The sequence below is a fragment of the Lathamus discolor genome, chromosome 2, assembly GCF_037157495.1.
Source record: "Lathamus discolor isolate bLatDis1 chromosome 2, bLatDis1.hap1, whole genome shotgun sequence".
Lineage (NCBI taxonomy): Eukaryota > Metazoa > Chordata > Aves > Psittaciformes > Psittacidae > Lathamus > Lathamus discolor.
This window is the reverse complement of record NC_088885.1, coordinates 3,830,916-3,853,183: the sequence shown is the minus strand read 5'-3', so window position 1 is coordinate 3,853,183 and position 22,268 is coordinate 3,830,916. Positions and strand designations below refer to the sequence as shown.

At 45.3% G+C, this 22,268-nt stretch overlaps 1 protein-coding gene across 4 annotated transcripts in view; it reads right to left on the bottom strand.

The window, feature by feature from the left end:
- Positions 1–1,105: 1,105 nt before the first annotated feature.
- Positions 1,106–22,268, bottom strand: part of ULK4 (unc-51 like kinase 4) — a 191,974-nt gene continuing 170,811 nt past the window's right edge. For all 4 annotated transcript variants that reach the window (XM_065665495.1, XM_065665494.1, XM_065665497.1 and 1 more), the window contains 2 exons: positions 4,292–4,380; positions 1,106–1,303 (listed from right to left, as the gene is read on the bottom strand). In XM_065665495.1, the coding sequence (XP_065521567.1) occupies positions 1,219–1,303; positions 4,292–4,380 (174 nt within the window). In that variant the 3' untranslated portion in view covers positions 1,106–1,218. The remainder of the gene's footprint in view (positions 1,304–4,291; positions 4,381–22,268) is intronic.

The following is a 22,268-nucleotide window of genomic DNA, read 5'->3' as shown; positions in this document are numbered from 1 at the left end:
CCAGGCTGCTGAGAGCTGGACAAAGCTACACACAATGGACTGTCCCCTCCTGCAGCTGCAGAGGGACAAGTATCACCCAGTTTGCTTGGTTTCTCTTGGCCGCACTCACTAGAAAACCATTACTGTAAAACATTTCACCAAGTAAGGACCCCACTTTGCTTTTTCCCCAATTTCTGGTAACTCCAGCTATAACCCCAGGTGTTCAGCTACTTAAAGTAGTGCAAGAAAACAATTCCTGTCAACCAGACACGGTGAAATCAGTTGCTTACCTAGGGCTGCTCACCTCCACAGACTCCAGAGACCTGGCTGTCCAAGAGCAGGACTGTAGAAGCAATGCTCCTTAAGGCATCTGTGTTGGGGAGGTGTGGCAGGAACATGGAGGTACTGCTTGGGAAGTGGAATGTTAAGGAAGAAGGGGGTGGTAGTACCAGTTTTAGCCATGCTCTGCTTGCTCAGGGCACGTTCTTAGCACTCCGGCATTGCTCGCGCTCAAGGACCTTTCTGAGTGCCAGCTTTTGCTGTCGGGCTCATCCTCACCTATTTCCAAGCCAGAGCTCCAATCAGGAGCATTGGCAGCTGAGGATAACGTTCCAACAGTGCACCTAAACCCTGCAGTGCCAGGCAGCAGAGGGGACACAAGCCTCCCAGTAAAACCCCATGCTAGTGAGTGAAAACCTGATCAAAATCACACCGCATACGTCATGCATGCACGCATCCTCTGTGTGATGCAGGGGCTGGTTCTGTGAGGAGATGAATAGTGCATCTTTCCGGATACAAAGGTATTGCCTAGTGCCAGTCGCAGGCATGCAGTGACCCCTTGACAGGACAGCCGAGGCAGTCACCTTGTCCACAAGAGAAAAGGAACGTTTCCAACAGCAGCTTAAAACAGCGACACGCTTCATGTCTGTATTGTGAAACTACGATTTTAATTAACACTTGAAACTGGCTGTCAGATGCTTGCGCTACATCACATAACGCCAACAAAGGAAAGCAGCGACCAAGAATTCATCTATTACGGGGGTTTAAAGAACCAACCAACCCCCCTGAAACCAGTTTCCCTCCCTTCCCAAAACCTCCCAAACACACACACGTGCCTGCCCACAGCCACACCTGAGCTTGCTGCGGTAAGCTTGGGCTGCTCTGCCCGTCTGGGGGTGTTCCTGCAGGACCGAGGTGCTCGGCATCACACACAGCTTGCGCATTTCAGGCACAACCGGGTCACTTGGTAGTCTTGATACTCTCATGTCCCACCATCCTCAGAATTTCAAACGCCAAGGCAGCCACAGCAACATCAGCGTGAGAGCTGGGAATTAAAACCAGTAACACCAATTAGACATCCTTGGGGGGAGGCCTTATTGTGCAAACCCCACATTTGCCTTTGTTGACCATCAACTGCTCTCTATACCCTGCCTGTCTGTTAAGCACTAACTCGCAACCATGGATTCTGCCCCGTGGCAAACGCGGGGTAAAGACGAATTTCAGCTCAAACGCGCAGTGACTGCTACCTCACCCGACCTGCTCTGTACATCGTCTATCATGACCCCATGAATGTGCACGCAGACGCTTCCAGCTGGACAGAAAGATGTGTTTCCACACACACACCCAGCTCTGCAGGTCTGAGATTGACTGGTGGGGCCCTCTGCTTCCTCACCAAAGTTTTCATTATTATACGTATTTCACCTCATTTTCCCGTCTGGAAACACATGTTTTTTCTGGCATTGGAACAGAGGCTCTCACCCATTACTGCCAGTCCACAGGAACAAGTGTTTTTGGTTTCTAGGCTACCAGCCCTCACCTTTAGCTTAGAAAGGCCGCTGTCAGATCCATCTGCAGCTTCCTTGGTTGCTGCTAATGACCAATACCTACCGCCACCCCATGCTTTGGGGAATGCAGAGCCAGCCAGGAAATGCAAATGCTCACTCCACGCTATGTAAGCTGCTCTTAACCAGCAGCAATTTAAACCAGGAAACGTGGTTATCTGAAACAAATTCATCCTGGCAACTGCCTTCACTGAGCAACAAATGGCTACGAGCCCACGTTTCAGTGCGGGCTCGATTCCACTAAAGCAGAACAGGTTGGCTGTGTGTCACTCCTAGAACTGCCTGCTCTGACGAGACGAGGGTGTTCTCACGACAGAGACCCCCAGCAGCTCGCACAGCTCCCCTCTCCTGGCTCCTGACTGCTCGGCTGCTGTCCTCCTCCTGCCACGCAGGCAGAGCGGGAGGTCAGGAACCTGCCTGATGGAATGAGCAGGGAGGCTCCTCAACCACTTCATCCCAGTGACAGGATGTGGGAGGGATAGGATGGTGATGGGATGTCTGAGCCTTGGGAGCTCAGGCTGCTCCGAGCACGGCTCAGATCCAGGATCTCTAAACCACTTCTGCATGGGATAGAGAGGCTTCTTGACCGAGTTCAAAGCACAAGTGAGGAGACCAAGTTTATTAGGGCACAAGGAATACTCCAAGGAAGATGGCAGAATATCCATAGCCTCCATAAACAACAGCTACACCTGCTGAAGTTTGCTAATCCCAGCCTTCTCCCATCTGCCTGTTGCCAACTTGTCCACATCTGAGTCCATTACAGCCCCAAGATCCAGGCTGAATCCCCCTCAGTTTCCTCTGGAGGCAAATGGGCAGGGACATGTGTTCCCTAAAGAAGGGGAGGAGGGGAAAATAGATCTGTGAGCTCCTGGGGGCTCTGCTGCTGCTGCAGCGCGGGAGCTGGGCACAGCCGAAGAACTTGGCTTACCCTCATGTACCACGGGATCACGGAATCCCAGACTGGTTTGGGCTGGAAAGGACCTTAAAGCTCATCCAGCTCCAACCCCTGCCATGGGCAGGGACCCCTTCCACTGGAGCAGCTTGCTCCAAGCCCCTGTGTCCAACCTGGCCTTGAGCACTGCCAGGGATGGGGCAGCCACAGCTTCTCTGGGCACCCTGTGCCAGCGCCTCAGCACCCTCACAGGGCAGAGCTTCTGCCTTAGATCTAACCTGAACTTGCCCTGTTTCAGTCTGAACCCATCACCCCTTGTCCTGTCGCTACAGTCCCTGATGAAGGGTATCAAACAATTGCCACTGGCATCAGCTAGAATTCAGTCTACTGGGCATCCTGTGTCGAGTAAGAGTGAGTGCTGTTTATTTGGGGTTCTGCCATATGCGGTTTCCTGTTTCTGTATAAACAACAGACAAGGAGAAGAAGCCAGGAAAGCAGAGCCAGAGAAATGCTAAAAACCAGCGAAACCCTGAAGGAGAACGCCCTGTGCTTCCTCACTGCCACCCTCACCGGTGATGCCTGCGTCTCCCTTGGGGAGAGCTGACGTTTTATTTCAGTCAGATAATTTCATGTGTCACACAAACCCCCATGAGTCAGCAGCTGAGCGTGCGAGAGGGATGCAGACTGTTCCCAACAGGTTCGGTCAGTCCTTGGTGTGCATCTTCTTACACTCCCGGCATCCCAACATTTCCTTTCCACATCTGCCCGCATCCCTGCTCCCTTCCCATACAGGGTACACCCTGACATAATGTGAAGGAGCCAGTTCTCCCACACAACTGACCCATATAAAGCCTGCCCTTGGGAGCATGAAGAGCACTGAAAAGATGATCTCAGTGTTTGCAAACCTGCTCCATAAACTACAATTTCTTGGCGAATTTTAGCTCAACCAGGAGTGAAACAGAATCATGGAATCAACCAGGTTGGAAAAGACCTTTAAGCTCATCAAGCCCAACCATTGCCCCAGCACTGCCAAGGCCACCACGAACCCATGGCACTGAGGGCACGCAACCTAACAGCCCACAGCAGGAGTCTACTGCTTGTTTTGAGGGGCAGAGAACAGCAAAACCCATTCATCCGCGTGTCCAAGGGGGACGGGATGAGGGAAAGTCTATGGGAGATGAGATGAGCTGAGGTTCGGCCAGCTTGCTGGGACTAGCACCTCTGCTCTTGCACTCCCCTTGGTCTCGTGCCTTCTTGGGGAAGCCACAGGCATTCTCGAACACAAGCAGTTCTGTTCTTGCGCTGCACATTTGAAAGCAATCAGCACCAAACGCAATCATTTTAAACCAGGGCACAAACGTCACATTGTGCTTGTAGCCCACTCCACCACTGCCCAGTGGCCGGTCACAGAGACCAAGTGTTCGGAATAAGATTATATATTCAAGAAATAAGGTTAACCATGGCCAGAGACAGGAACCTGAGCAGCTCAGAAGGCCATTACAGGAGAAGACCATTGCAGACAAAGCAGGAGGCGAGCACTCTGAGCCCTGGAAATTCCTAGAAGCCTGAGGGAACTCACCTGGCAGTGTGGGCCAGGCTCTCCAGGGCCTGCAGAAGAGCATCACCATCGTTCTTCAGGCTCCCCGAGCGCTTCTCGTTTGAAGTTATCTGGAACGAAAAGAAAGAAGCGTTATCAAAGGCTCAGTAAGAAATTCCTCACTGTCATTTCTTCTGTGGGATAGGGGAGAGGGAAGCAAGCTGTAGCATTTATTACAGTTGCAAATGGAATGTGACATTAAAGAGACCCAAGAGAAAGTCCCTTTTACTGACCTGTAGGCACAGACCATCAAAAATACCTTGGCTTCATTAACAAGATTCACTCTTGTTCGGAGTCGCTGTCTGCGTGCAAATTCACACAGCACAGTCTGCCAGTCCCGGTTTCATCTCTCGCACCAGCACAAACACAAGCCCCATTTAGCCTGAATTGCAGGGAGACCCGGGGGGGGACGGGGGACAACACAGTCGTTTTCATTTCTCATTTTGGGGGAAACCTCACCAACCTTGTACAGCGTTCAGATCCAGCCGTGTGCGGCGTCTCTGAAAGAAGCCAGGTTACAACCCCTGCCCCTCGTCAGTCAGTAGGACTGTTACCTGCACAGGACTGTCACCTACAGAGCAGGGGACCAACTGACCAAAGCTACATCCCCTCTGGTGTCGAGTGAAGCCTGACTATAGCTGATTTTGCTGCTGGCGTGGTCCATCACAATCATCTGCAAGGACTGCTTGTTTCTCCAGCCTTAAGCAGTGTAACTACACAGCTCCAAGTGCATTTCCCCAGCAGTTACTAAGCAGGTGAATGGGAAGGTTATGGGGCACACGACATGAAGATGCGGGGCACTGTGGCACAAATGCACACTGAATACCTGGCAGTTTGCTGAAGAAGCTCTTGTACCTCCAAAACCTCCTTTCCTTGGGGAAAGGGTTTGCGTGTCAGGTCCTGCTTGCAAATGTAAAGAAATCTTGGCTGCAGAGGAAGGAAAAGAGGAGGACCAGAGCAGGTGATTGCTCTGATACTGGAGGAGTTAATGCTTGAAACGACACCTTCTAATCCCAAAATCTGGCAAGGACTTTTAAGCTTCAGCATGCTGAGGCTGGCCCTGTTTACCATTGATCAAGCATCTGGGCGATACGCCTTCACATCTCCCTCTTAAATCACAAGAGAAGCTGCATTTACAGCTGCCATCCCCCCGTGATTTATCAGCAGCGATTCTGCAGTGCTGTCACTACATCTATAATCACAACATCCTGTAGTTAAGCAGTAACAGGGAACTGGGACCTGTCTGAAGTAAACTGCAACGCACCCTGTGTGCTGGTAAAACACAGCGATGCCGTCACCTAAGTACAAACCATTGCTAAATCCTCGTTTACAATCACTGATCGTGAAACCATTTTACTCTTTCGAGGTTCACATCTGGCTCTTGCAGTTCATATTTCCGGAATCCGCTCTCTGTATTTGTGAAGGCACAGAGGATGTTTTGTAATCTGGGTTCTGAAGGTGAGAACACCACCACAGGTAACAGCAGCAACACAGCTGCAATACAGGGGGGAAAGTGCTTGCACCACAAGACATTGTATTCTGTTCCTAAGGAGTGCTCATGCCTCTACCAGATGCTTCCCCATACCTTCTGCAGCTCACCGGTGGCTGCATGCTCTGCACTCGCCACATTCGTGTCCCTTGTTTATCCTCCACGTTTAAAACAGCCAGAGGTGACAGGGGAGGAAGGTCGCTAGGGCTGGATCATGCCCCATGAAAGTGCAAGGTCAGATATAGGTTACAGCCACCTTTCATAGAATCATAGAACAGTTAGGGTTGGAAAGGACCTCAAGATCATCCAGTTCCAACCCCCCTGCCTTGGGCAGGGACACCTCACACTAAACCATCCCACCCAAGGCTTCATCCAACCTGGCCTTGAACACTGCCAGGGATGGAGCACTCACAACCTCCCTGGGCAACCCATTCCAGTGCCTCAGCACCCTTTAACTCTAGTACATCCTAACTCTTGGGTGCTGACACCTGTACCACCCTCACAGTCCTTTAACAACTCAGCCTCTGTGTATCATACAGTGATGGAACATTCAAAACAGGCCCAACTGTAAAACTTGGTAGCAAGAAAAAGGTTTTAATTCTACAATGCTCTATTTCGAACAGTAACTCAGTCCAACTGAGTCACAGGGTCTGGCTGCAGCCGAGCTGTAGCATGCCTCGTGCCATTATTACGAACGTATTTCTGTGAGTACAAAGCATTTGAGTGGATTAAATGGCTTTATATGCACAGAAATGGTAACGGACAGAAGCAGAAAGACGCATGAGATCATCTACCCCATCTCCCTGTTGTATTTCACTGTTCAGAGCAGCTTTCAGTCACAAGCAATGGGCTTCTGCGATACCTGTCCAATAGGGGTGACGCCACTAGCTAATAAAATGCTCCAATAAGATCCCTGCAGAAGTAAAAGTGGTACCCCAAGGAGGGGAAGGATGGGGCCTTTAACACCATGAGCAGGCTGTTTAAGTCAAATTTAGGATGCATTTTCTTGAAAGCATCAATTTACAGCTTCCCATGAGCCGAGGGACGTTGGTGGAGAAATACTGCCTAAATCACGGTTCACTTACTTTGTTATCTCCTTCTACCCTTCCATCCACACCAGTTCTAGTTCTCGTTCACTTGGAATTTCAACAACCAGTTTAATGATCTCCTATAACACTGCTGTATGTTAGGGCTGGCTACAACACATACTCAATGACATAATCAATAGCTATTCCTTTAATTAAAAATGTAATTAAATCTCAGTTTAGTTGTACACTCACTGCAATGTAACAAGAATTTCAACATTTCTTTATTAAGCCAACAGCCATTCAGCAGCTTTCCTCTCTTCAGTTCTAGTAAACAAGGATGAGCCGTAAGGAGCTCCACAACTGATAGGTAAAGATCAGTATTCCCTGAAATCTAGGATAGTTCAGGTATTATGGTGTTGCTAAAGGTGAGTGCAAGAAAACACACAATGTAAAACATTCTCTGGAAGATCACCTTCACTAATAAACTCAGGAGTTTTGGATCCTTGGTCAAAGAGGTGATTTTTGCAATTCAAGGTTCAAGAAAGCATGGAAACTTGAGGGCAAATTACTTTTCTTAAGGCTGGTTTCATAACACTCAACTGCTTTCTCTGGTTAGTCATAACTCACAACTGAGTTAAATGACCTAAGCAGTAAACTACTCTCTCACCATGTTGAAGAGGATGAGACTCCCCTGCTTTGCTGAGGTTTCAGGTAAACTGTAAGCTTGATGTCTGTGAAACAAACTGGGAAGTAAGGCAAAATAACGACTGAGTAAAAACAGGCAGCTCTGTACTTGAAACTCTTCTGAGTGAAGAGAGGCCCCAAAGCAAGTTTAGCTTCGTCTTCAAGTGCTATCTTCCCAAATAAAGAACTGCTGGAGGTGTTTGCCATAGCCACGCTCAACAGATGCTTTTCTCAAGCCATGCTGGCACTGGAACAGGCTGCCCAGGGCAGGGCTGCAGGCACCGGCCCTGCAAGTGTTCACACAGCGTGGAGACGAGGCCTCAGTGCCATGGGGCAGTGGTGGCCTTGGCAGCGCTGGGAACGGTTGGACTGGGTGAGCTTAAAGGGCTTTTCCAACCTGGTTGGTTGTATGAATCTATGATCACCGTGCCTCTGTACAGAATCAAGGCCTTTCATAAATGCTTTCTCACATAATGGCTTTTTCTCTTTCCCAAACACACACATTTTTACCTCATAAAGTGATACTTGTTCACTTTTTCCTCAATATGGAATACAATTAAGCTAATTGCCTTTGTAGGATTAGTTAGCTCACGTTCTCACCCAACTTTACCAACTGGCTGACAGCACCCATATGGGTGACACGGGACCTGCCGTGGGCTGCTTTATCAGAACCACCAGATACTTGTAGGCCTGACCTTAGCATCACTTAAGTATCGAAACAGGCTGTGAATAAAGTACCACTTATCCCCAGTTAGAGGCTTCTCTGTGAATGGGAATTGCATCTTCAGCTAATACTGCAGTAACACCAATCAGAGAGACACTTTTTCCTGTGCACTAACTGTGTAGGACGTGAGTGTTCAGGATGATAAAACCCCACAGAATTAAAAGCATTGCCGTCTAGACACTATTTCAAATAATGTCTTCATTGTAAGTGCTGTCCCCACAGTTTTAAATGTGTATCTCGGGTTTCTCATTCCTGTTTCCGTCTTTGCCTCGCCAAAGGCACTGCCAGTAGGACACAGCACCTTCCATTCCCACTCAAAGCTGCTCTTTCCAATGCTGTCTGAGGTGGTGGTGACTGCAAGTTGGTGGCTATTCACAGCTGCTCCGTGTGACCTTGCTCCCAGCTTTTAAGGAACAAATGTCACAGAAGGTGGTGGTGTCAAAAACATCAGCTATAGCTGATGTGACAGCACAGCAAAGAAGTCAATGGGATGGTAACTCAGAAATGAAGGATGACAGGCTGGAGGAGAAAACCTTCTGGGGTTGTGGCCCATCTTATGCCTATCCCAGGGCATTTAATGGTACTTTTCCTCTCAGGCTGTCAGCGCTGAGCTGTTCACAATCACTGCAGCAATCAAATCAAACACATCCCTTGGTTTGTCATTCACAACTCATGACAACATGGCCAGAAATACGCTGCCCTTCAAGAAATATGCTCACCCATTCGAGTGAGCATTTCTGTGAATAAAAACCCTAACAGATCCATTGATCGTGTTTGAACTTACTAAACATAAGATTTCCTTCATTAGAAATCCCTCTCCAAGCACATACATTAAGCTGGCAGTGCCTGGGTATAACAAATGGATGCACCACTTCCCATGATGGATCAAATGGATCCATCACTCCTGCAGGCCTGCACACTTACTTACTCTTACAGAGTCAAGTAGCTTTACTTTTGTGTAATGAAGGGCCAGACCCCATAAAGCATTTGGAGCCTCTAAAGCAGCTGCAGAGTAGAGCATTAGAGCTGTAATGATTATGTTTAAGGTGTCAACCCCCAAAGAGGAATCCTAAGAAGAGACCGAGATACCTGCACAGTGCATGGGGAGTGTGCAGCTACCAAAGGGCATGGAAACCTGCATGCTGAGCATGAAGTTCCCCAAATTCCCTTCGCCCTCTGGAGCTCAGCCTGCTAACACAGCAAATGAAAACTGGTGCAGAGACCACAACCCCAACCTTTTCTCAGTCCCCCCGTGCTCTCCTGTAGCCTTCTGCCCTTTTCTAGGTGAGTGAAGGTCCCAGTTTGCTGCTATGGCACAGTTCCTACTGGAAGGGGAAAGGCTGGGAGGTTTGGATGGTTCCCATGTAGGGAGTGAATACCAACATGGTACAGGGACTCGGCAGGGTCTGGCTGGTTTTATACCCATGGCAGGAATTTGCTGACAAATACAAGCAAACCGACTAAACCCAACAATAAATACCCCAGATATACACGGTGATCTTTTGTGAGGTGTTTAAACTAGCATTTGCTGCACATCCTCAGAGCAGGTACATGCGACTGGACCCTTCACAGCACCAAGGTGCAACCGATTTACACGTTGTTTAGTGAAAACGAATGGTAACTCTTGCCAGGCAATGCAAGTCTAGCACAGGAACACCTTAACCTTAACGCACTCCCTACCATGGCCACAAGTTATTTTTGCTCTCCAGAATGTAGAAGAGCTCAGGACAAGGGGTAATGGGTTAAAACTGAAACAGGGGAAGTTTAGATTGGATCTAAGGAGGAAATTCTTTCCTGTTAGGGTGCTGAGGCACTGGAATGGGTTGCCCAGGGAGGTTGTGAGTGCTCCATCCCTGGCGGTATTCAAGGCCAGGTTGGATGAAGCCTTGTGTGGGATGGTTTAGTGTGAGGTGTCCCTGCCCATGGCAGGGGGGTTGGAACTGGATGATCTTGAGGTCCTTTCCAACCCTAACTATTCTATGATTCTATGACTCTAAAAGGGTAAAAACCTTGCTGGCATTTCCCCCCTCCATCACGGCGTGCTTCCCTGCTCCTCTTTACAAGTGGTTCAGCTGGAGCGAGCCAGACACAGACCGTGTGGGAAGAACAAATCAAGTCAGACAAGTTATATTTACGTTACTAATTGCCAACTCACTCGAACAGGCCCGAGCAATGCTGCTGGACCATAAAAACAAGAAAGGAAAGTTACAAAAGCATGAGTGTTCCAGGTGTGCTTTGGCAAGCACATTGCAGCCAGGGATTGCAGACGCACAATTACAGAGACTTTGTGGCCTCCAGATCCTGCAAATACATGTGGAAACAAGCAGGTATCTGTGACAGAAACCCCCCTACATCAGACAGCTTCGCTCTGATTTTGGAGTTCAAAACTCTTTCTTTTTTTATCCCCTCCTTTATGGATAGGATTCTTGTTGCACTGAAGTCAGCACCAAACTCCTTTTGACTTTGATAAGGCCAAGCTTTCACTCGACATGTTTTGTCTTCTCATTTGTATGTGTGTGCAGGTTTATTCCAAGTTCAAAGCCATCTCCACCGGTAACTTGGAATCGTACCAGTTTCCTGGCAGCCTGAAAGCCACGCTGCCTCAAGGACTATTCACAGAGACACAAGGAATGTCTCCCACACGCTATATGATGGTTAATTGATTTTGGATGTTTCTTGACACCTTCCACTTTGAGGCCATTCTCTGCCCTTCAGCTTATACATAATGCGCACAAAGGCATGCTCCATGCTTGTAAAGTTGTAACATCACCAACTCGCGGGAGCATTGGCTAAGCACAAGAGGAGATTCATAAAACCCTGGGGTAATTATTGAACACTGCTCTCTGTCTTGTTTGATTTCTTTTGCTTTGGTTCCTATTACAAGCAGTGTTCTCAGCTCACTTTCAGAGATACAAGATGTCTTTATAACCCACAAAATACCTGTTAGTGCAGTTTGCATCCTCTGTAACTAGTGAGGTTAAAATATTTGACTTAACAGAACTGAATGGGGCAACTTCTACACATCCGTCAGACCCAGCTGCCCGCAACAACTTCATTAGCAAAAGTAAGCAGCAGCGCTGTCTGGCAAAAGGTGTCTCAAAAGGAGACTTCCACATAATGCTGCAGTGCTGACAAGTTATACATGCCCATAAGCAAGCCCGGCATCAATATGACATTAAAAACAAACACTTGTCACCCTGTTGCTGGTGATCTCATCTGGAAACACAGGTTCATCTGTCATCTGCATGCCAACGACTCCCTGAGGTACCACTTCAGACTGGTTTTGCTGTGTCCAAACAATGATTCCAGCTGGCCTCAAACATCATCTTTAGCAAAATAAGGCCATGTACTGAGCTTACGCAAACCCTGCAAGCCCCTCAGATCCCTCTTCCTGCAGCTCGCAGGCAGCTGCCTGTCCTCACCTTGCTGGATCTGAGGAGACCACCACCTCCCAGATACACCTCACCCTGATGGTCTCGTACAGCTTTCCCCCTTACCAAAGGAACAGGGAAATACACTGGAGTGATTTTTACCACCACAGCAGGTCCAGTTTAGGCTCTGATCCTACGTTCATGCTCCTTTAGGAGATACGATAGAGATTTCTAGTTGTCTTAGAGCAAAAAAGGCAACTATGAACACACATTAAAACAAAACACAGATCCTCTGCATATCTAGATCTCCCCTCGAGTTCATCATTCCAGGGAGCTCTTATATTCAAATGTCCTTCAGAGTCTCTCTCTTTATCAGCTTTTCTCCTAAAATAGCTTCTGACAAGTAACTCCTAATCCCTCTTAAATGTTGATTCCTATCCCTCCTTTTCCAGTGTGTCTTTTCTGGCCTAATAATTCAATTTGTGAATAAGATCCCTGAATTTCAGCAGCTGTCATCCCCTGTAAACCTCACAAAATAGGCTGACCACAAAGACTTCTGGAGTTACATGCAACTTCCATCAATATGCTCCATGGGTTAGGGACTGCCTTCTATTCATGTACATTTCCTTTTTGTGTTCATCTCGTACAGCTCAACTTAGATATTTCACTGACAGATTTCGTGCTATGACAGTTCAAATAAACTCAAATACTTATACACTTGCAAGAGTAAGAATCATGACTGCAGAGAACTCATCTTCTCGCTATTCGGAAAAACAGCGACACCCAGAACATGTTGGAAAGTGCTGACCTTTAAATGGCAATTACCATACAGGAGAAGTATGCAAGCAACCAAGCAATTACCATTTTCACACATGATTTTAAATGTAAGGGCACAAAGCCTTGAACAGCCATGCCTCCGATGCTCAGATGAAGTGGCCAAACCCCTAGCAAGTGCCAAGAAGTTGCAGTCTACTGAAAAACTTGAGTTTTAATGCTTACAGCCTCTAAAAACTGATTGCCTCGACTTGACAATGTCCCTTTTCCTGCTTTAAAATGCTCCTCACAAAGACAAAAGGCTACTGTGCCTTTCAAAGGTAGTGATGTGAACAATCTACCTAGGCTGATGTGAACAGATGCTGTCAAAATTATCCTCATACAGATCTGCTGCGATTCAAGTCAGATCTAGTATGCAAAACCCCTGGTTTCCCCTGAGCAGAACCTTAACTTTCCCAGGGAATGAAACAAACTTGGAAAACTCATGCTTACACTGGTCATAAGGTGGGTTTGAACACGAGACTCCAACAACTAGAACTCTGTACAGCTTGACTTAATGTGTTCCATTTACTACCCCAAGAAAAGCAGGAATATGAGGAGTTAAGAACTAACACAGATGATGAAAAATACAGACTTAGAATAAAAATAGCAGCAAAATCATGTTAGAAAATCATGATAAACTATTATTTTCAGCTATACATTAATGGATTAAATGTTAATCTCTTTGTAACTCCTATAGACTTGGCATCCATAAAATCTTAGAATCCTAGAATGGTTTGGGTTGGAAAGCACCTTAAGATCATCCAGTTCCAGCCCCCTGCCACAGGCAGGGACACCTCACACTAGAGCAGGTTGCTCCAAGCCCCTGTGTCCAGCCTGGCCTCGAACACTGACAGGGAGTGGTAGGCACATAAAGCTTGGACATAGAACCCTTGAGGTTTTAAGTACCAAACATGTACAGACTAAAGACTATATAAAATATACTTCATATACTGAAAGGAAGATTAAAAAGCTTGAAGGTCTTTTATTAGAGGTAAAAAAGGCATCATTGTATTTATGCTTTATGCAGAAAGCAACTAGGAATGTAAATGACTGAACAGGGATATAAGTCTATAAAACACCAATTTCTGAGGAAAATTGTGCTTTATGAAATGGTTCAATTTCCATACAATTGTAAAAACTGTCATAAAAGCAAATGGACTCCTGGAATCGATTCTTGCTTGTTGTCATGTGACAGATGGCTTTGCCTGCCTGGAAGAGAGCAAACAGCTACTGAGTTGGTCCTCTCTGACCTCAGACAGAATCATTTTGGACTATTCATTCTTTTCTTAACAAGCCCAGTTGCATTTAAGTATCTTTACGACAGCTACTAAGTCATCCATGTGCAATTAGAGAGAGGAGGTCAAAAGGAAGTAATAGTGATGAGCCCAACAGATGACACAGCTAGGCAATCTCAACAGTATTGCACGATGTAAAATTACAGTGCACTGAAACACCAAATGAGTATGGCAATCCTTTCGTGCCCACAAAAACAATGAATTAGGACTCCATAACAAAAACACCAGTGATAGTCACTGGGAATTACACTGGCCCTGAATTATGAATTGAATAAACAGGTTGCAGGTTTCAGAACTGCTTGTTTCACTGTACAACCCGAAACAAAATCTGTCCATGTGAAAGAGAGCCTGTTTCTCATTGTTTATACCATGGCAGGATTGCTTTCCAGACAGCTCCTGTATCTATTCATAATCATACTGGGCTCCCAGTACCCAAATACCAGCACAGTGATAATTGTTGTAGAGGGATGTGGAAAGTAAACACGTTCCAAACAACAGGATAAGTAATGGCCCCCTGCAATGTGAACCTGTAGAGTGCCAGTCACTGGAACGAAACCTCTTCATTCTTGCTGCTCTCTGACATCAAAAGCAGGTCCCATACTTGGTGAGACCCCTCGCCAGTGTCATTACAGAGCAGTTATTGCGGATTGACTGAATAATGTCAGTTGTGAAAACAACCATCAACCAAAATGTCAGCCCAAATCTGCACTTAACACATATACTGCACATATACTTCCACATTTACACTATTTACCCCAAATAAAGATAGTAAGATTTGACATAGAATGAAGAGTTCAATTGGCCGTGTGGTGAATAAGTGTTCACAGTTACTTCAGAGGTCATTCCCCCTCAGCGTGTCTCACACTGTAGATAACCACAGGTTGTGAGTACATTCCCGTTTTGGTTTTTGTCAACACTTGCCACATTTCATTAAGCTGTGTTTGGACTCCACCTGCTTTACTCTTTAGAGCCCTGCTGGTTTAGTGACACTAAACCAGTGATTTGATGATTTCATAGCAATTTTCCTCTCCCTACCTCCACTCACATACACCCACACGTGGCTGACTATCACAGTCCCATCAGTGACTGGCAGGAGCAGGTTCCTGGGTAGTTTTCCTATGCTTTTATCAATTCATTGAGTTTCAGCTCCTGGCAGCCTGTGTGTAAGAGAAATCCTTGCAGCCGTCCCTGACATCATACCATTTTACCGTTCGTTACAATAAGATTCAAAATACAGATGAATTTAATAAAACCTGCAGAGTTTCTTTGCTGCAACTGCAAAAACAAAGGGGCTCTAAGGACAAGGCTAAATGATTTGCAACAGAAACTTGCAAGAGAGAAGGTAAATCACCTTTTTCTCTCAGTACAGTGCTGTACAGTTGTTTTCATCTTTTCTTATCAGTCGCCATTTCCAACACATACAAGAAGTGCTCTTATTATGCTAGGGAGCAAAAAGGATCAAGCTCTTCAACCTGGCAGTCTTCTATCACCAATAAAAGATACAAAGACCCAGAGTCCAATATGATATCACTAACCAGTGACATGAATGGCAATGTACTGCTCTATTGCTAATAAAAGAAGTCAGGGAAGGCTCATTTTCTTTAAGGATGAACTCAAGTAGCTGATAACACATCCCTGACAGCATAAAAAGAAGGGCAATGCATGACAACTCTGCATACTACTTCATGGCAGATGGAGTGAGGGGAAGCAGACTCGCTGTCTGTACAGGTGACGGGCATGGGAAGGACAATTTTGGCTGATGCAACTACCTATTGTGATCACCAAAGTGGGACAAGACAAGGAGGAATATATCAGTGTCAAGAAATGGATGTAGCAGCTGCAGAATATCTGCTTACATTGTCCCTTCTCTCCACGTAGAAGGCTGTGTTTGGCAGTGTTAACCCAGATAGTACAGCTTATCTTCTCCATTGCATAGTTAAACACATTTCAGCTAAATTAAAATCACGCCATTAAGGAAACAATCAATCACGAGTACTTGAGTTAAAGCAGTTTAAGAAATTACCAACCACTTAGCTAGATTGTGAGATCTATGTATATATGCACCCACTAAATGGCGATGTTAAGAGGGCTGGCTTGAACCACCACTGCTGGTGATTTACTCTTCAGTTATTTTACTCCATGCTGCAAAAGACTGGGTGCCCATACAGTCAGCTGAGTTATCTCAGGCAAGGTAGTACCGATTTCCAACCGAGCAGATAACTCCGTCAGCTCCTTGCTCTTGATGGCACCGTGATGGATGTCCTTATTTTAAAAGCTGGGTAAATGATAAAATTCCAAGCCAGAAATTGCTATCAACAGAGGAAATAGGCCTGCAATTTTAATGCACCCATATTTTTATAAAACATATTCAAATTGAGATTAGTTATGGCATCAGTTAGTTATGTTGTCCAGGGGGTTTTGTATTTCAGAGCCTTAAGCATGAGCTCACAGACTCTTGTCATTAAAAGGTGGAGATAAAGAGGTGCAAAGCTGAAAAGATGAAACTTTCAGGGAGGAAGTCCACAAGAAAGGCAGGGTCTGTCTTGTAAACACAAATCTGCTGAATTCCCAAAGAAGAAATCTTTTTTCCTATAGGAAGTAAACAGTTTAATTTGGATAGGAGAGCAGGAGAGCATTCTCTGGAAGACAAACGGGCTGTTTCTCTTTGTAACTCTCTAATACAGTAGAGATTGACCTTTGCATCCTCATTTTGATGCTTATCTTGAACAAACAGCATAGAAGTCAATGTCTACTGAGAAAAAAATCCAGGAAGTGACTTTTCTTTGTAAGTGCAGAGCAAATCCTAGGGAAAATGTTAACAAACACTCATGCAGCTGCTGCGGCTGGATGTGAACCACCTTTGTGATGCAGTGCTTATTGGGCCATTAAATGCTTGCTGAGACAAGTTAAACTTCAATCTTGAATTATACGATTAAGTCTTCCAGGGAGTAAGTGATCCTTTGTAGCTTTTGTTATCTCCAAATACATTATACGTAGAAGAACAAACATCTTCTTATTTTATATGTTGCTTTTATCTCATGGGTGAATTTAGTGTTCAAGGAGTGGATACCACTGAGCAAAGGCAACCCTAATGAATGCAAGGGATCTGACAAACTTCACCCACGCGGATGGGGCAGTGAACCTTACACCTAGCTTACACCTAGCTTACAGCACTGCCAGTTCTGCAGTCTTGGCTTCAGCTGAATAGACAATTGTGATCAAACTGTGTACAAAGCAGCTACCGACAACCCAGCTTTCAGCTATCATCTAATCAGGACGTGAACTGGATATTTTTGCCTCTCATTTTCTTTTTGACTATGGGAAAAAATTATGAAGTACTATTACTGCCCTTTAATATTGATGATAAATATGCATAGGCTAAAAATAAAGCTTTGTTAACTTCATAAAGCAGTTTGTTTTCTCTCAAGGTTTCAAGTTAAAACTCCTCAGACATTTTTGCTGATGCGCAGCTAATTACATCATTGTTTTGCATTTGCTATTGCACAACGACCATGAACAAGGTGTGCCTTAAAATTAGATGTTGCAGCCCATACACTTAACCTGATTAGGTCAATAATTGAAACATTAACACAGTTAGGGAAATGAAAGCAGAGTCTCGTTAAACAAGAAGTCATTATATACTCTAACATTGTATTCTTTTAAATGAAACTTCATGTTTTCAGATGCATCTGGATGTTTGCCACAAGATACTGCCTTCTGCTCCTATACCCCCTGCGGCTGTCAATCTTCACCTCTGGCTTCCAGGACCAGGTAATTGAGTCACAATGCAACCCTTATCACGTCACAACACAAAGCTGATGTGATGATCTCATTACTGTTCCAGGAGAAGGAATAAACTGAATTCCTCTTTACACCAGCAAATCTAGCTTTCAGCGAAGACCTACAAAGGCCTTAACCACATAACAAAGAGAACAAGTAACAGTGTGGCACCCTGTTAAGGAAAACTATTATCATTAACAAGATAGTGACATTAAAGTCTTTCAAAGAAAGACCCAATGCTTTGCCAGATGATTTCTGAATTTTGGAGGAGATCTGAAGTTATCTATCGATACCTATCTATAATAGGTTAAGATACCTGGAAGTTACCTTTATGTCAGGTTAAAAAGAATTTTATACATTAAAGAAGAGATTTATTGCACTATTTCAAGCACTTAACACCATCTAAATTGGCTGGGAGGTTCATCTTCAAGCTCTTCATCCTTCTTTTTCAAATCCTTATTTTTCAAATATTGTATTTGGATTATTTTCTAGTATAGTATCAGACATGCAGAAACAAAATCTAAAATGACTAAATCTGACTTAAAAAGAATACTTGTCTGATCAAAGCCTCTACCTCACCTGTGTTGGTTTTGGGGTTTTGGTGTGTTTTTTAGAACTAAGTAGCAGGAAAAGCCTTATCTTCTAAGAGTTGCACTTGATTGCTCATAAAGATTTGAAGAACGATTGGGATTATCATTCTAAAACAGCACCCAGGGGAACTGGGTGGATCAAGGGATTGCTAATGAGATATTGAGTCTTTCACATCTAAACTGCTGATTTAAATTCAATCTAAGACAAAGATCACCCAACTGGTGGACACCTGAAAATCTGTAAGGAATGAGGAGATGTTCTCACTCTAGTTTTAGATGTCCTACAAGTGCAAGGTCCTACACCTGGGTCAGAGCAATCCCAGGCACAGCTACAGGCTGGGCAGAGAAGAGATTCAGGGCGGCCCTGTGGAGAAGGACTTGGGGGTGCTGGTCGATGAGAAAATGAACATGAGCCGGCTGCAGTGTGCACTTGCAGCCCAGAAAGCCAACCGTATCCTGGGCGTGACCAGCAGGTCGAAAGAGGTGATCCTGCCCCTCTACTCTGCTCTTGTGAGACCTCACCTGGAGCATTGTGTGCAGTTCTGGTGTCCTCAACATAAAAAGGACATGGAACTGCTGGAACAAGTCCAGAGGAGGCCACGAGGATGATCAGGGGACTGGAGCACCTCCCACATGGAGACAGGCTGAGGAAGTTGGGGCTGTTCAGCCTGGAGAAGAGAAGGCTGCGTGGAGACCTCAGAACAGTGTCCAGTGTCTGAAGGGAGTCTATAAGGATGCTGGGGAGGGACTCTTCATTAGGGACTGTAGTGACAGGACAAGGGGTGATGGGTTCAGACTGAAACAGGGGAAGTTTAGATTGGATATACTGTGAGGGTGCTGAGGCACTGGAATGGGTTGCCCAGGGAAGTTGCGAATGTTCCACCCCTGGCAGTGTTCAGGGCCAGGTTGGACACAGGGGCTTGGGTGACATGGTTTAGTGTGAGGTGTCCCTGCTCATGGCAGGGGGGTTGGAACTGGATGATCTTAAGGTCCTTTCCAACCCAAACCAGTCTGGGATTCTACAGTTCTAAGATACATGTTTTAAGACCACTGAACTGCCAGCAGAATTGGCACTCTGCAGTGAAACCAAGTAATGAATTGACAATGAAACAATTTGAATTAACTTTTACCTCTCAATAGGGTAATATAAAACAAGGATTTGGCTTTCTGGATCAGGTTTAGATAGTAATTATAATCTCCAACCTGCTCAAAATAGTTTCAGCCTCTAAGACTACTACAGTAAACTCAAATGAAACATTTTAGTAACTTAAAAAATTACTATTTCATTTCCAGAGCAGCTACAGTGGGTTTTAATGACTTATAATTTACAGAAGGGGCAGTGGTAGATGCTAATGAGTGACTCAGACAAGTTTTTATTACGCTTTTCTGCAGGAGTAGCCATTATCATGTCAGTTGCTGAGAACATAGCACTCTCTTGTCCTCCCTCTTGTTTAATAAAAGCAAATTAATGATTTCCAATCATTTATGGACTCAATGAATTTAGACCCTAGTTTCACTCATAAATTACAGCAAATGTATCATTTTAATTAACTTTCTAGTCAGAGCTGTTCTACAGATGTTTTGAATATACTTCAGTCTATGAACTATTTGCAACTCTTACTACTGTGACTCGTCATTTACTAATGGGATTTGTGACAGATCAACTGTATGACGTATTACTGTTTCTCTTTGCTGACTACTGGGTCAAACTGAGAGTCCACCTCCTAGGCCTAAAGCTCTTTGCTCTTGGTACATGACATGGCTATCTATCTGTCTCAAATGCCTACCATGAAAAACAAGCCCATAGCCAGTATAGGGAAATGCACTGACCTTAACTACATATGAATCAGTGGGTTGGGCACAAACTAATTGCACAGCAGAGGCAGAGCCTTGTTCCCCTTACTCAGCCTTCCTCCCTCTTTCCTGCTCAAAAAGCACTCTTCCACCCCATAACCCAAGTCCCTTACACTGCAGGAACATCCCTCACAGCCCCATGGCAATTACAACCCACACACAGGAAGGTAACCCACCAGAGGTACCAGGGCAAGGTAGCAGGTTCCATGCCACTGGCCCTGCATGGAATGCAGGAGGCTAGAGCAGTTCTCTGTTGTGTCTTTCAAGGGATCCTTAGTGGATACCAGGCAGAAATCCATTCTGAAGACCTAAGTACTTAGCTACCACCTTTATAGAAAATCAAGGTCTTGGGTCTGATTGCTGTCACCAAAGGAAGGAATGATGCCCTGCCTTCCCATTAGGTCTTCATCTAGGTGAATGATTTTAGCTTCCCTGACTAAACTCCTTTTAGGTATGGATCTGTAAAAGTGGGGTGTCATCTTCTGCCGGGAGGCTGCTAACATGCTTCCTGGTACCCTTTTACCTTCCAGAGAGCAGATGCATCCACATGCTCTAATTCCCCTCCCAAAGGAGCTGGATGTGTGATTAGAGAAATGTGCCTCAGGCCCAGTGGTCTTTCTGGACCCAGACTTCACACTCTTTCTCCTACCATTCAATACACTAGGGTGGGTAAAGGCAAGTGTCTTTAGGGTCTAAAATATCTTGCACTAGACACAAACATGCCACAGCCCTCCACCAACTAGCCCTTTTCATGTTGATGCAGCACAAGGACTGGCACACACCTTCTCTACACCCAAGCACCTTTAAGATGAAGAAAAGACACAATTTCCTTCCTATCAAGCAAGGCCAGACCTCAAAAAGGTCTCTACAAAACGTATGTCCTCTGACAGGATATTATGACCATAGGCTGACCTTGTCCAAAATGATGAGCTCATGACCATTCAGACACCAGGTAGTAGTCCATGAAAAGGGCTGGCCAGCCACAGGGACCTCCTTACTCATTACTGGCCTCATGGACATTTTTCTTGGACCAATGTTCTGCAAACCCCAAGGCCTATATAGTTAGGATGGTTTTTCTTCTCTATATATTAGCATTTATCATTACTGAATGCTATCTACAATTCTGCCATCCAGTCAATCTGGATCCAGGCAAACAGTTGTCATCCAGAAACAACTGCCTGCAACTCTTCACCACCAGCCTTAGTTTTGAGTAATTCTGTATCATCAAACATCTTTGAGATAGCACTCTTCATCTCTTTTTCCAAGCAAGTTATGAATGCATTGCAGAGCAAAGATCCTGGTAGGCTTATGACAGTAATCTACATTCATGGTGTAGCATTAGCTATTTATTATTTCCTATCAATTTAAGCTGTTATTAATCTGTGAGAACTTTCCTCTCTCTCATGGCAGGTTAGTTGCTTTAGAAGTTCTATTGAGAAACCTTAACAAATGCCTTTTCAAAATCCATGTCCAGTATATCAAGTGGATTGCAATTCCTCACACATTATTGACTCACTTGAAAGAACTGGAGAAATATGACTTCCCCGTACATACCTCATACTGACTCTGACCTAATGCGCTATATTTATCTTTCTGTTTACCTCCCTTTCATTATTATCATACCTAACAGTTCAGCCTTACAGAAGTCAGAGTTAGCTGTCTGCAGCTCTTAGAATGATCCCTGGAGCCCTTTTAAGTTTACTCGATAGGTTGCATACCGCAATTGAAGCAATTCAGCAATTTCTTACACAACTGCCATTGGGACCAGCTGACCTGCTACTACTCACTTGATCAAAATGTTCCAAAATCTCTTTCTGTAACACCTTAATAATTTTTATACAATTCTACACGCACAAAAACCAAACTGAGATGACCAAACTGTGTAACTTTCAGCAGCAAGAATCAAAAGTCTGAAAAGTGATCTTTGTGGTACAAGTACAGGGACTCTTCATCAGGGACTGTAGTGATAGGACAAGGGGTGATGGGTTCAAACTGAAACAGGGGAAGTTCCCGCTGGATATAAGGAAGAAGCTCTTCCCTGTGAGGGTGGTGAGGTGCTGGAACAGGTTGCCCAAAGAAATGGTAAACGCTCCATCCCTGGCAGTAGGGATGGATATCCCCAGGTAGGACAGAGCCTTGGGTGACATGGCCTAGTGAGAGGCATCCCTGCCCATGGCAGGGGCTTGGAACTGGATGATCTTAAGGTCCTTTCTAACCCAAACCATTCTATGATTGTATGATTCTTTGACTTCCCCTCTTCTTGTCTTCATGTGTCCGTCTGCAAAATGAAGTCTGACGCAAAGATACAGCAGTTTCTCAAAACCTTTC